General features: G+C 44.6%; 1 protein-coding gene across 1 annotated transcript; it reads right to left on the minus strand.

Moving 5' to 3' along the window:
* Positions 1 to 4,525: 4,525 nt before the first annotated feature.
* On the minus strand, positions 4,526 to 5,010 carry LOC132242210 (small ribosomal subunit protein eS24-like). Its single transcript, XM_059711120.1, has one exon. It carries the CDS (start codon positions 4,943 to 4,945, stop codon positions 4,550 to 4,552), a length of 396 nt encoding a protein of 131 aa, XP_059567103.1. The 5' UTR covers positions 4,946 to 5,010; the 3' UTR covers positions 4,526 to 4,549.
* Positions 5,011 to 15,274: the final 10,264 nt, after the last annotated feature.

The raw sequence follows: 15,274 nt of genomic DNA on the forward strand, positions 1-15,274 counted from the left end.
TGGAACGTCAACCTAAATTAGATCATGATAGGTCTGACATTCAAGGATTTGTCTGTTTCCAAGTGGAACAATGACATGGTCCCATTGCTCCTCATTACTTTCATGGAGGCACTTGGCACTCAGCAGTGTGATTGGGTGCTTATTATGGCAGGCATTTTAAATATAATTTCAATTTCAACATTATTTGTCATAGAAAAAAAGTAAAAACAAATTGAGAGAGTTAGATAACAGGTAAATGAGAATATATCTTGATGGAATAGTAGTTAGCCATTAAAATAAAAAGTGCCTAGTAACACTACAGTGTTTGCCTTTGGCTGGTGATCTTTCTACTTTGTTTATATATTCAATATTTTAAAAAATAATGAGTATATATTTTCTTTATACTTAAAAGCTGTATTTTTAATATAAAATATTTTTAAATTCAGAAAACATTTTGAGTGCTAACCATATGCTATGTGATATGCTAGGAAAATTTCAGACTGATAGAACTGGAGGGCTTATGTTTTCCAAGGATAATATCAATGATTGACAATGAACCCTTTGCAGAAGTTGAGGGAAATCATCAGGACTCAAAGAGAAGAATAAGCCAAAGATATGGTCAGGCCATTCATAAAAGAAGAAATAATCCTCAAATTCACAGAGGGGAAAAATTTCCATCTTTAGTAACCTGAGATGCCAATTTTAAGAGACTAGAGGTACCATTTTTTTTTTCATTTCTAAGTTACTGGAAATGCCAAGCAGTGCTATCACATGATGCTATACAGAGCAGGTGCAGCTGGTTCCCACGGAAACCGAGGATGGCGGTGTCAACTGAAACACATGTCTACACTTCAGAGCCTCTTCAGATTTCCACAAATATTTACTAAATGCCCCTTTATTCTTTGTCATGGAATAGAATTTGCACCCACTATCATTCCAATCATTAACTAAATAAATGTATCTGATCTCCAGTCCAGCAAGTTGACTTTCCGTATTCCACATGCTTCCTGTCACAAACTTGATGCAATGATTCAATTTGGAATGATGTCAAGAGAGTCTGGTATCTTTAATTTCCTCTATTTGTCATCAAATCTACAGCAGGCAGGAAGGTGGTCAGAGAATTCCGTCAAAAATGCCCTACCATAATCTGGGGACTAGGCACACACGTCATGGTGACTAAAGTTGTCAGTTAAACATTGCCCAATACCTCCTTTGAAATTCTTGCAAAACTGGAAAGCCCCAGTTTCTGTGAAGAAATTAAAAGTAGTGATAGAGGCATCTTTCAGCCAAAGCACTTAAGAAAGTCATTTCTGGAATTTGGGCTTTCCTCTTGGAAGATGATTTGAGACATTTTTCAAATAACTTTGTAAATTCTGCCCTCTACTGTTCATCATTGTAAATGCAGCTGATAGCCATAGATTTCTTTTGTTGCACAGGAGATCCTATAATATGTTTTTATTGAGTAGCTTCAAATTTGACAGGCAATGAGTAGATGCTTTACATGCTTGACCCATTGAATACTTACTACTACAGCCGTGTGAGATAAGTAAATTACTATTATTCTTATTTCACATTCAAGGGAAAATGCTCAGAGAGGTTATGTATCCTTGCTGAGGACACACAGCTGATAAGAAAAGTTCCTGAATTGTAACTCTGGTCTATGGAATGCTAAACCTCATGTGTTGTTGTTTTTTAAATGTCACATTGCCTCCAACTTGGTTATAATCTTACAATTTATTAAGCAGATAGATACGTCCATATACTTACTGATATCCATGATCATTTCAGAGAGCCATTTCAGACATATTCAAACACAAAATTGATCACAACCCATACTAAGGAGAAGACAACCATTCAAATGCTAACTCCAGGAAGTGTTCAAATGATGTGAACGTGCTTTCTAGTCACATATACTTCTCCCTGGTCAAGTGCACGGTCAGGCCACAGCATCTAAGGGCTCCCAACGAAATGCATTTCAGGGCTGGTGCCATTTCTGAGGATTATATGGTTCCACAGGGTGTGGATGCTTAAGTACGGGGAACTGGTATTGCTGGAGGAGTTCAGCACAGCAGCGGAAGACCAACACCAAGCAATCTCACTCCAGGCGATTTGTTTCTAGCTACTGCTAGATTGTCAAAGGAGAACCGGAGACATCTGACAGTGACTTCCAGGCCACCGCTCTGCACAGGGAGGGGATAACCATTTGACTGATGTGTGCCTGCCACTGAGCGTCCAGTGGGTTCCCCAAATTATGTACTCCAGTCCCACTGGGCTGCCAAACAGAGCAGCGGGGAGGTTTCCTCAAAAGGGAAGGGGAGAGAGAAGAGCAGGGGCAGCTTTTATGCAATGTAGGAACTACAAGGTTCCTGCTTTGCATTGGTGTAAAATGGGGACCTTTTATTTGCCAAGGGCCATTTGAATATTTATAACATCATTCATGGGCCACACAAAATTACCAACTTAAAAATTAACCTGCTATATTTGGCCAAACATTTGATTAACTCACCCCTACTGCCTTGGCAGGGCGAGACCGGATGATTTCACAGTCCTTATACCGCCCATAGGCCGATGTTCCCCACCCCTGGTTAAAAGAGCACATGGACTACATGTGTTCACCTAGTAAAGAAGGACATCTCATTGTCTTTGGTACGTCTAGGCCTGAATGAATAAGGGAAGGAGGAGGGTCCCAGGACCCGGAGACAATAGCTGCAGAAAAGGCACATTGGACTGGAGCTCTGCAGCGCAGGGACATAGCCAGTTCATGTTTGTTTGTTTGCTAAACTTCTTCCTGTTTGGTTCTGCTCAGGGAAGCCTCCACTTTTATAGCCTGCTATGTCTGTTAAGGTGTGTCCCTAAAAAAGACAGTTTTCACCATTCATGAATTTCTGCCATCTTTGTAGGTTAACAAGCTCAAACTGCAGCAATATTTCTTTTTCTTTCCATGACAGGTATAAAGTTCTTAACACGATGACTAGCACATAATAAATATCTAATAAGGAAGGAAGACTTGATATCAGGAAACTGGAAAAATAAGACTAAAGATCTGGAGCCAGGTGCAGCCACCATGGAAACAATAAGTGAAATAAGTCAGACAAAGATAACTACTGTGTACACTCATATATGGGCTCTAAAACAAGCAAGCAAACAAAAAACACACCAAACTCATAGAAAAAAAGATCAGACTTGTGATTACCAGAGGTGGGGAAAGGAGGAATTAGAGCAATGGTTCTCAACCTTCCTAATGCCGTGACCCTTTAATATAGTTCCTCATGTTGTAGTGACCCCCAATTTCATTGTTACAACTTGAACTTAATTAAAGCATAGTGATTAATCACAAAAGCAATATGTAATTATATATGTGTTTTCTGATGGTCTTAGGCGACTGATGTGAAAGGGTTGGTCGACCCCCGAAGGGGTTATGACCCACAGGTCGAGAACCGCTGAATTAGAGAAAGATGGTCCAAAGGTACAAACCGCAGTTACAGGCTAAGGACCAGGGATGTGATGTACCACACAAAGACTATAGCTAACACTGCTGTATGGTACATGTTGTTAGAGAGTAACTCCTGAGTTCTCATCACAAGAATTTTCTTTCTTTTTCTTTTAATTGTATCTACATGAGAAGATGGTTGTTAGCTGAACCTATTGCTATCATTTCACAATATATGTAAATCAAACCATCATGCTATACTTCAACTTATATAGCGATGAATGTTGATTATTTCTCAATAAAATAAATAAATAAATAAATAAAAAGAAGAAGAAAAGATCTGACGCTTAAGAATGGAAGGAACCAGGCTTTAAAGGGGAGTGGCTAGTAAGCAATATTACTAGTCTCCACCACCCCTGAAATCCAGGAAAAAGTAAAAAGTGACTCCATTTGTCCCTCTTCCTGTGGTGACTGGGGGAGAGGAGGTCTCAGGAACTGTGTGACTCTGCGGCTAGTGCTTAAAACTGCCTGAACCTGGAAAGGCACATTCTATGTGCATTACTTTGCATGCACAGTGTGTGTAAGCAGCAGCGTTCCACATCTCCCCCTGCCCAGCCCTTCCTGTTTTCAGGCTTGATTGGCTAAACTGGGGAAAAGACTCTGGGAGGGATTTGCTAGTGCACACCAGCATCCAGAGTCCCCTCTGCCTCCAGAGCCTGCGCCTAAACTATGCTTCCCTTGCAGTTAAGTGGCGACTTGTGACTTGGGCTCTGGACAATGGAATACAAGCAGAAGTGATGGAGACCACTTACACATCTGACCCATAAAAACGCCCCGACATGGTCACTCCTTATTCACGGGGGATGCATTCTATGACCCCCCAGTGGATGTCTGAATCCATGGATAGTACTGAACCTCTGTATACTATGTTTTTCCTATACACACATACATATGATAAAGTTTAATTTGTAAATGTGGTACAGTAAGAGAACACGAACAATAAGTAATGATACCATAATAAAAGTTATGTGAATGTGGTTTCTCACTCTCTCAAAATATCCTTTTTTTAAAGTTTATAGTTTATTAATCCTCTCACTAAAAATCTGCACAACCATCACAGATAAAGTCACCGAAGAATCTTTACTCCTTCTTGCCAGCACCAACATTGGCCTTTGCAGTCCCCCTGACTTTCTTCATTCTGTTCTTGCATTCCTTTCTCTGTTTTCCTGAGGTCTTCTTCTTCTCATATAGGCCATGTCTTGCAAGTCTGTGTTTGGGTTCGTTTTTCTTTGCGTAATCCAAGGAATCATAAATCATGCTAAAGCCAGTGGTCTTGCCACCACCAAAGTGGGTTCTGAATCCAAACACAAAGATGACATCAGGTGTGGTCTTATACTGTTTGGCTAGTTTTTCCAGGATTTCTGTCTTGGGTACTGTTGCCTTCCCAGGGTGAAGGACATCAATGACCATTTGCTTCCGCTGAAGTAGTCTGTTGGTCATGAACTTCCTGGTCCGGATGGTTACCGTGTCATTCATGATGAAGGCTGATCTTCAAGCAGCCAGGGAGGAAAAGAGAGCCACTCTTCCTTGGCCAATCATATCGACGCCTCTCTCAAAATATCTTATTGTGCTGCATCGCCCTCCTTGCGATGATGTGAGATGACACCATGCCTATGGGATGTGACGAAGGAGGTGAATGAATGACAGAGGCATGGAGACGTAGCCTTAGGCGGCTGACGATACAGAACAAGCTCTTTAGGCCTCTCTCTGGCCTATCCCAGTGGTCGGCAAACTCATTAGTCAACAGAGCCAAGTATCAACAGTACAACGATTGAAATTTCTTTTGAGAGCCATATTTTTTAAACTTAAACTATATAGGTAGGTACATTGTTATTAACTTAATTAGGGTACTCCCAAGGCTTAGGAAGAGCCACACTCAAGGAGCCAAAGAGCCGCATGTGGCTCGCGACCACGGGCCTATCCGAATGGCAAGGATCACTATTCTCATGCTTTGAGGCCACGATGAAATAAAATATGAGTTATTTGAACACAAACACTGCGGTAAGGGGCACAGTCAACCTGACATCCCAGTCGGCTACTGGGCGACCAGAGCGGGCGGGTCTCGCGTGGCTACGCCGGACCACGAGATGTTCCCATCCTGGGCCCCACGGAGCAGGACTCGCGAGATTTCCTCGTGCTCCTCAGAGCAGTGCGCAACTCCAAGCTCACTGTTTATTTCTGGAATTTTCCATGTCATCTTTTTAAACTGCGGGGGAGCTCAGGTAACTGAGACGGCAGAAGGTACAACGTGGAAGAAGGGGGACCGCCACACTCACTCGCTGTCTCCATCTGCGGCTGCGCGGCGCCTCCGGAAGAAGTAGCCTGAGGCCTGAGTGCCTCCGCGGTGGGCCCGCCCCCGCCACCCGGTAAGAACACGCAAGTGCAGCACGTTTCAAGGCGGGCTCCGTGTCGCCGCCGCTAGCCTGCCCTGACGGACTCGGAGACGGGTTACCCGGGGTGTTTCCTGATCGTGGGTGGGATCCTCTCCCGCTCCAGCTCTCTCGGCGGGCTCTCCGCACACAGCTGTTGGGGGCCAGCGTCTCCCCTGCTGTGTCAGCTCGACGGGGAAGAACTCCAGGATGTCTGATGGCGTCTCCCATTCCCTTCCGTCCTGTCCCAGCGGAAACCGAGGGGTTCGTGAGATGAGCGGGGGAACTCCTTCCGGGGGTGGCAGTTAGACTTCCTGGCCAGCACTTCGCCTGGGCGCCCTTCTCCCGAGGAGACCGATGGGCAGAGCTACGGGATGCTCGCTGAGGCTTTACCCACAGTAACAATGGTTAGGACCTGCCTCAGGGTCCGGCCCCTGGTGAAAGGCTAGGAAGTTAGGAGCAAGTGAGTCAAGTACATACTATGAAGTAACTACATATGACAGGACGTCTCTATAGCAAGATGTGGATTTCATTAATGTGCTGTGAAGTGCAAAGAGAAAGCTATAAAAATGTGTGTTCACAATAGTTCACACCATATAAAATTACATCTGCCGTGGATAAGGCCAGCAGGCAACAAGAAAAACCGATTTGTCAAGATGCCTAAAATATGGCTGTGCTTTTCCTTTCATTTTGCAACTGTGAATGCATCTATAGTGCTCTTTATGCATAAAATGAAATTCAGCTTTTTTTCCTAAATGGTATTCGTTATGGGTTACACGAGGTGATTATCAAATCAAAGCAATTCATGGGGCATAATTTCCCTGTGGGTACTTCTATCTTTAAAAACTGTTTTAAATTGATAGGAAGCACAGGTATCGTATATTTTTTGAGATGTGTTCTCTCTGTTTTTACTTTCTGGAACTCAAGAACAGCCAGAGATAAGACTCGAGGACCATTAATGTGCCTGGACTGCTTCAGTGAACATTCAGCAATTCAGGAAAAAGTCAAAGTTCTCAGCCAAGCATTTTCTGCTGGCTGGGAAAACAGAAATACCTTGCTAGGTCTTTTAAGCAGAAGGGGTTTAATCTAGGATATTCTATACTGACTGCACAATTTAAAGGGGCTGGAGGAGCAAAAGTCCGGGGAAGCCACGGCTGCTCACTCCCGGGCTCACTTCCAGGTCTCAGGGCAGGAAGTCACAGCAGCCAGGGGAAGCGAGCCAGCTCAAGCTGGCTGAGCCAGGGCTGCTGGTTCACCCGGGACAGTGCAGACCCCTCAGCTGCCTCCATCTGCCAAAGCCACACATCTGCTCCCCTCAGCTGAGGAGCCAGACAGTGGTGTCCACCTGTTTGCCACATTCCAAATCCTGTGCAGGTATCTCCGATTCTCACACGGAACCCTGGCAAGGGAATGCTGGGATATCCCAGTTCCCATGCAGGCTTCCAGCCCTCACAGTTTGGGGGAGAGTAGATAAGACAGGGAATGGTGTTGAGCTACCAGTAGATAGTCTACCATTACTGTCTTGGCTGTAGGAAGAACTCATCTCTCCAGCTACTGTTTTCCTAGCATAGTTCAAGGAAAGCTTTCTTTTAATATATATATATATATATTGATTTCAGAGAGGAAGGGAGAAGGAGAGAGAGAGAGATAGAAACATCAATGATGAGAGAGAATTATTGATTGGCTGCCTCCTGCACACTCCACACTGGAGATCAAGCCGGCAACCTGGGCATGTGCCCTTGGCTGGAGTTGAACCTGAGACCCTTCAGTCCGCAGGCCAATGCTCTATCCACTGAGCCAAGCCAGCCAGGGCATGGGAACGCTTTCTTGACATTTGGTCCCTGACAATGAGAACCGTTTACTTGGATCCAGGTCTCAGGGATTATGGTATCCCCTTTCATTTGCTTCCCCTCCTATGAGTGCAAGGGTAGGCTGGTGGTAAGGACTGCCATGCTTTGGAGTCCTCTCATGCAGAAAAGAGTGGCTACAAAGGCAGACTTCGTACCCATCCTGGCTGGCCATTCATGACAGGGCCACTGTCATCAACTCGGGACTTGAATGGAAAAGCAGGGACATGCCTCTCAGGCTGTTGAGAAATGCTAACCACAGTGACCCCACTCTTGGCTTAATTTGAACAATTGGCTGTCCCTTTGAACTTGCACTTTTTAAAATCAGAAATGGGATGGGATATGTCAGGTGAGTCAGTGCACAGCCCAGGTTGTACACAGTGATGTGGGCCACCACCCCAAATAGTCCATTTATCTTTTATCCCTTATGAGAAATACTCTGATGCAACAAAAGCACTATAGCTAATACTCCTGAGAGGATCCTTGTGCCAGGCCAGTGCTAATTATTTTACCTCTGATTTATCTAATTAATTTTGGAAACAGCCCTAAGGTGGGCACTATTGTTAAACCTGTTTGAGAAAATGGAGACTTTAGCAATTTGTCTAAGACCTTACAGCAAGTGGCAGAAAAGCCACTTTGGAGCTGCTTCTAGTTTGTGCCACAGGCTTTGATTTTTTTGCTCCCCCACGTGGCCTGATGGGGCATTCCAGAGTAATTCATGGGGCTGTTTCCTGGTGGGTATTTACATTTTTCAAAGAATCTTTAAATTGATAGGAAGCACAGGTATGTATATATTTGGGCAGGAAGACCTCTTCTTTCCGTCTTATTTCCTGGAAATAAAGAACAGTTTGGGGTCACTGGGCCAGAAATAAGACTCAAGGATGATTAATTTGCCTAGGCTACTTCAGCGAACACTCGATAATGCAGGAAAAAAACCAAAGTTTTAAGTCAAGCATTTTCTACTCATCAGGAAGTCAATGTTCACTGACACTATCCAGTAACGCACTCAGGGAAAAGATTAATAATAGACCACCAGCAGTGAGATGCATTTGTGTGTGTTGTGAGGAATGGGTGATTCATAAATGCACTGTATCTTAATCTGGACTAGGAGCTCCAGGAAGTAGACAAGAACCTAGCCTCCAAGCAGCCAAGGTTAAGCACTAAGACCATTGTGATAAATTTCATGCCCTTGAGTCCATCCAGACAACATTATTTGAGAGGGAGTCCTAGTGGGCTGGAAAGGGAGGTGTCGGGTCATGGAGTTTCATCAACCCAGTCCTTGATGCCCAACGCCTCCCATTGCCCACTCAGGCTCCATCACGAGGGTGCGTGTGGTGCTGCTGAATTCCCTTGCCCCTCTCCCCTCTTCACCCACGTGCACACACATCTGTACCCTCTCAGCCTTGAAGAGGGCCTGCCCCAGATCTTGGAATAGAGGACCCTGCATTGCACAGCTCTGGGAGGTGACATTCACATCCCAGTCCACGTGCATGGCATCACCATGAGTCATGCAGTCCGAAGCCTGGTCCTGCCAGTGTAGGTTCATTCAGTGAGGCATTCAGACCAGCATCCACACACAGGCCTCTGTCCTCAGTTTCTGGGACAGTTCATCATGGACAGGTTCATCGTCCTTCCCAGAACTGCACTCACAGAGCAGACAATTCCATTCAAGAAAGAACGCCATGGAGGAATAGCTGACTGATTCAATGTTCCCGGAGAAATGATGAGAGCACCTTTGATTGGTGTTCCCCCACTAATCAGAAGTGGAAGAACAAAAAGTCGCGTCCTCAGGCACAGCTGGGTCCATGGTCCCCATGGGATGGCCTATGTCAGTGGTTGGTAAACTCATTAGTCAACAGAGCCAAATATCAACAGTACAACGATTGAAATTTCTTTTGAGAGCCAAATTTTTTAAACTAAAACTATATAGGTAGGTACATTGTTATTAACTTAATTAGGGTACTCCTAAGCTGGCCTTTGCTAAAAATATCCTCAATCTGATTGAGGTACGTTCGCTCAGGTCGACCCATTCCAACTCTCCCATCCACACTCACCTTGTATACTTGTTTCATCTATCTACTTTCGTTCATCCTCTCTATATGTCCAAACCATCTCAACACACCTTCCTCAATCCTCGACACTACATCTTCTTTCACTCCACAACGTTCCCTAAAATTAACTTAATAAACTTTACTTTTGTCAACTGTGCGCGATTTGCGGACACTCCTAGCACTAACCACTGCACAATGAGACTGCTGACTGACTCAACTCCATGAATCATGCCCCCCCCAACCCCCCCACCCCACCCCCCGCGCTGTGTATCCCGCGGCCTGCCTGCACCGCGTCTCCCTTAGCCAGACCGACTGACACCCCCCACTTCTTCTATCGCCACTTCTTCAAAATAGACTCGCCCAGGCCGAAAACCGACTTCTGCGCATGGGCCACGAAGTTTCAGTCTCACTGTACATGCGCACCTGCACATGGTATTTTGTGGAAGAGCTACACTCAAGGGGCCAAAGAGCCGCATGTGGCTCACAAGCCGCAGTTTGCCGACCACTGGCCTATGTCTTTCCCTCCCAGGTCAGTGATAGGCCAGAAGTAGCATTGGCTCTGCCCCACCTGACAACATGAGGCCCTTCCTACCTCAGGTCTCAAAGCTGAGCCATGTCCCCAGGACACAGCCTCAGAAGGGGAATCAGTACTGTTCCCAGTAGAGGCAACTCCTGGCTGCCCTGGAGTGAGATGCATAACTTGATGGGGCAAAACCAGTATTAGGTTCTGTGCCTACAGAGGGTTGCCCCAAAGACCAGACCAAGTGGTATTTTTTGTGCCAAGAGTCCAGAGGCAGTACATCTTTGCAGAAGATACGGGTCTGAGTATCAGAGCAAGGAAAAGAAATGAATCATGGGGTAAGAAGACAGGGATTTGGAGCAAGATGGGAAGCAGACGTAGGGCAAACAGGAGGTTCAGGCCTATCTATAGCTGAGAGCAGGCAGGGAGTGCTTCTAAGAGGGGTGAGTTCTGCAGTGCACGGCCAGGCCTGGCCATGGGAGAGGTATGTGGGTGCATAAACTTGCTTTTTCAGTCTCCTTCCTCAACCCTCCCTGCGTGCAGCCTGCACTCCAGGCTGAACACACATGCTCGCTCCTGCTTCCCCATCTCCCTCTCTAAGTGCCTTTGCCTTGTCTTCCTGCTCAGCTGGCTCCAGCTCTGTGAAGTGTTTCCTGTACTACCCCTGCCCCTGCTCTGTCCCTAGAATACCATCCACAGACCTCACTACAGCAGCTATCACATTGCTGTAATTATTTTAAATGCCTGTCTGCTGCTAATCTGTGAGCTCCCTCGGGCAAGGGCCATATTCTATTCATCTTTCCACCGCTTGCATGGGGCTTGACATAATAGGCGTTCAAAAAGTCAAGTGAATGAATTTTTTAAAAAATTCCTTGGACTCAGCTGAAAAGGCAATTGCAGTAACTTGAATTGTGCAATTTCCATTGTGCTGTTTTGAAAAACAGTTTCACTTTTCCTCCTACTACAGATGACTCATTCCTGGAGTAGACAATGCATTTCTAAGTACAGAGCTTCACTACATCCAATCTTTTGAAAATTTGTTTATGAGTGTTTTTTTCCAATGACAAAAACACAACAAGTTTGTGTAATCCCTCAGCTCAGTGTTGAGTGATGGGATGCTAAAGATGTTTTGGAACCTCTCTGATTACTGCAAAGCATCCAAAGAACAATGGGTGGGTGAGACATAAAATAGCCATTCTAGCATTGGCTACATGTACTGAGTGCTTTAAAAAAAAATGGTAGTGAATGTTGGACATTTGGCTATGTGACTGGTGTCTCTTATCTCACTCGGTCCACATTTAGAACCTTATGAGATGAGCATGATTGTCTTCATTCAGATGAGAAAACTGGGAGTCAGAAGGTATAGGTAATTTGCAGGAAAGTGGCAGAGATGGGATTTGAACTTAGGTCTGTCTAATTCCAAAATGGTACTGTTTACAACAATGCCCCTATTTCTTCTAGACTGAGCAGAGAAGGCACATGCTGAATTTGGAGGCTGATTTTCGACAAGACAGTGTGAGTGCAGGGACCCCACACAGCACTCCTGCCTGGGCACTCTGGGCAGTGGTTTCAAGGGGGCAAAGGTGAAGACAAATATCTGCCCCCACGTGAAACTCAAATGATTAGCAGCCATCTCAACCAGCTGTCCCTCTCTGTCTAAGTACACATAAGGGCATAAAGATCCTTTTCTGCTAAGAGCAAAGATTCTAGCTCACTGCTTAATTACAACTTACTGCTCCTTGTCCCAGCAGTACCATGGCAACAAGTAGCACTGGCACAAGAATCAAAAGGGAGAAGTGTTGCCTAGCAACAGAATAGTAGAAAGAGCTTTCAGGAGGCCTGAGTTCCAATTCTGGTTCTGACTACCTGGGGCACTGTGAATAAGACCCAACTCCTCTGAGCCTCAGTTTATTGTCATCTGTAAAATGGGGATAGCACCAACAGTCTTAGACAGTTGTTGCAATGACTGTAAAAAACGAATCATTCAATACATGAAGGATTCCTGTCAGAATTATTATCTTAGGGAGAAAAACATTATGCACATGGATTAAACCGGAAAGGGAAAAATTTGGAAAACTTAATAATTTACATGACTTTTGTTAGCTACTCCGTAAGGAATGTTAATGGGTAGAAGGTCATTAAGAAATATCAATCAAAACTTAAATATGGCAAAATTTCTGCAACATTTTTGCAACATTTAGCAAAATTTAAATGACACAGCAATTTCCCTTCTAGGAAACACCTGCACATGTTTATACAGATAGGCATACAAGGTGAAAAGTGGGAAACTGCCTAAAATGTCCATTAAAGAGGGACTATGATAGATCAACACTGTGCAGAAGTTAAAAGAATGAGACAAGTCTTGATTCACCAACATGGAGAAATTTCAAAAATGTGCAGTAAAATGAAAGGAAGTCACAGACACACACAGACATCTGCCCTCAGATATTCATATTTGAAAAATGCATCTCAAAAGCATGAAAGGATCTAGAACAGATTGTTAGCAGTAGTTACCAACTTTTTGCTGCTCCCAGAATAGGCTGTAATGGTTTTCACTGCCCTGCTTTTGTATATGCCCTTCCATCTGCCTAAAGTATGAATCCTCCTTTCCACCCGTGAGCCCTGCTGGTCCCTCAGAGCCTAGGGAAATAGTGGCTAAAACATTGCCAGAAATAAGAACAGGTGGAAGCTCTGAGCCCCATTTTTCCCAAATCCACTCTCTCAAACAGTGCCTTTGTGTCCATTCATAGCTCGGACGGTGTGCTGTAGGGAGAAAAGGAGAAGAAACTCGCAGATAAGGGAGAGAGCTGAGTAAAATCTCTTGGAAACAAAAATCTGGAGGCATTGATGTCAGCAGCCATTCTCCAATCTGGACAGCAGGTGGCACAAGTGACCTAGATTTCTTCAGGCATCACCTCAGAAGTCACAAGGTAAGGTTTGGGAAAACAGGAGAGGTTGTAGCATCATCCTGAGCCCCTTTTCCCTGTCCTATTGGTATAAGACATAACGGCAGGTATCAGTATTCTTCCCTATGATTTCAGCTCCTAGACATCTGCTTTCTGGCCTCTGTTCTCCATCCTCCTCAATCCACCCTCACTATGGCCAGTTTGTTCTTTGAAAACCCTCCTTCCTGTTGGGAAAATGAGCATTTCCATTTCCACCAGTGGCTATGAATATTAGTAAAACCCCTTTGAAGGACAATTCAGCAGTACCTATGAAAAAAGGAGGACACTTAGCCTGGAGGTGACAAACAATAACTCAAGAGTCACTTAAAAGATAGCACTGGAATTATGGGTATAATTATTGAATTTCCTTTTTGGGGAGCAATTAGTGAATTATTTTAATGGTAGATAAGCAAACAAACAAGTCTCTGTCTTCAAAGATAGCACCAAGGATATCTATTCTATGTATTAACTAAAGGCCTGGTGCATGAAATTCGTGCATGGGCCGGGTCCCTATGTCTGTCCAGTGATCAGGGCTGGCTGGGGCTTTCCTTCATTCCATGCCAACCCCAGTGGTCAGTGCATGTCATAACGAGTGGTCAAACTCCCAAGGGGACAATTTGCATATTAGCCTTTTATTATATAGGATTAAGGGGTGGTAATCATTTTGGTAAATTTGGCAGTTACTGTCATAACTTTATATAATGGATTTTTTATGGCAAGTACATATATATATATATTTTATTGATTTTTTACAGAGAGGAAGGGAGAGAGATAGAGAGTTAGTAACATCGATGAGAGAGAAACATCGATCAGCTGCCTCCTGCACATCTCCTACTGGGGATGTGCCCGCAACCCAGGTACATGCCCTTGACCAGAATTGAACCTGGGACCTTTCAGTCCACAAGCTGACACTCTATCCACTGAGCCAAACTGGTTTCAGCAAGATTTATATTTTTGATATTTATTTTATATATTTAAATGCCATTTAATAAAGAAAAATCAACCAAAAAAATGAGTTCGCATGTCACCTCTGACACGCGTATCATAGGTTCACCATCACTGGTTTAGGGTCTCCTGAGTTTGAGCTACCTTTGAGGCTTCCATATGGAAATATCAATTCAAGAGTTGGATCTATGGGTCTGGAACTCAAAGAAGAGGTTGAATGTAGAGATACAAAATGTCCATGTTCTCTATAGAGAACTGAAGCTGGGGACAAGGGTGTGATCACATAGGAAGAGATTATAGAATGAGGAGGAGAGAGGGATAGCAACATTTGATGATGACAATGAGAAGGGTAAGCCTGCAAAGCATACAGGAAAGTTAGGAAAGAAGCCAGGAAAATATTTCATCTTAAATGCCAAGAGAAAAATCTATTTAGAAAGAGTGAATGGTCAACAGTGTCAGTTGCTGTTGTGAGGGCAAGTAAGGTGAGCCTGGGAAAATGCCCCTTAGATTTGGTGACATGGAGGATATCAGTGACCTAAATTGGAGCCGTGTTGGTGGCACACAGGACTGGCATTCTGCTTAGAGTGGCTGAGGGGAAGATAAGGGAACAAGGAAAATAGAGACAGTAAGCAGAGACAACTCTTTGGAGGAATTGGGAAGAAAAAGAAAGAAATAGATGGGGCCACGGAGTTGGGTGAGACATTCACGCAGAAACCAGCCAACCAGGTTGAAAGCAGAGCTGAGAGTGTAGAGGAAAATGATAAGCCAAGTGCTTGAGTCTTCAGAGGATGAACGGCCAGGATGGTGGCTGGAAAATGATGGCTACATGGTGGGGAAGAAGGCAGTGGGCTGAGCAGCATGACCCTCAGAGGGTAGAGGAGCAATACTTTAGAAGCAAGTGTTTGGGAACAAGAACCGTGATGACACTTTCCAACCCTGAGGCTGTGGGGTGTGGAGGATGAGCAACTGAGACTGGAGAGGGCTGAGGGTGCCAGGTATCCTCAGGGCAAGCCCGCCTTTATTATGAGGAGGGAGTGGGAAGGGGCATGCAGAGAAAAAGTTGTAGATCTCTGGTGGTTTGGTGGTTGGGGAACAAGCAATTCCAGAGGGCTCAGTCATAGAGTGTGG

Source organism: Myotis daubentonii, chromosome 9 (assembly GCF_963259705.1).
Source record: "Myotis daubentonii chromosome 9, mMyoDau2.1, whole genome shotgun sequence".
Lineage (NCBI taxonomy): Eukaryota > Metazoa > Chordata > Mammalia > Chiroptera > Vespertilionidae > Myotis > Myotis daubentonii.

What these genes read in the sequence shown, in the direction of transcription:
- LOC132242210 (XM_059711120.1), bottom strand. Translation starts at nt 4,945, where the DNA reads ATGAATGACACGGTAACCATCCGGACCAGGAAGTTCATGACCAACAGA.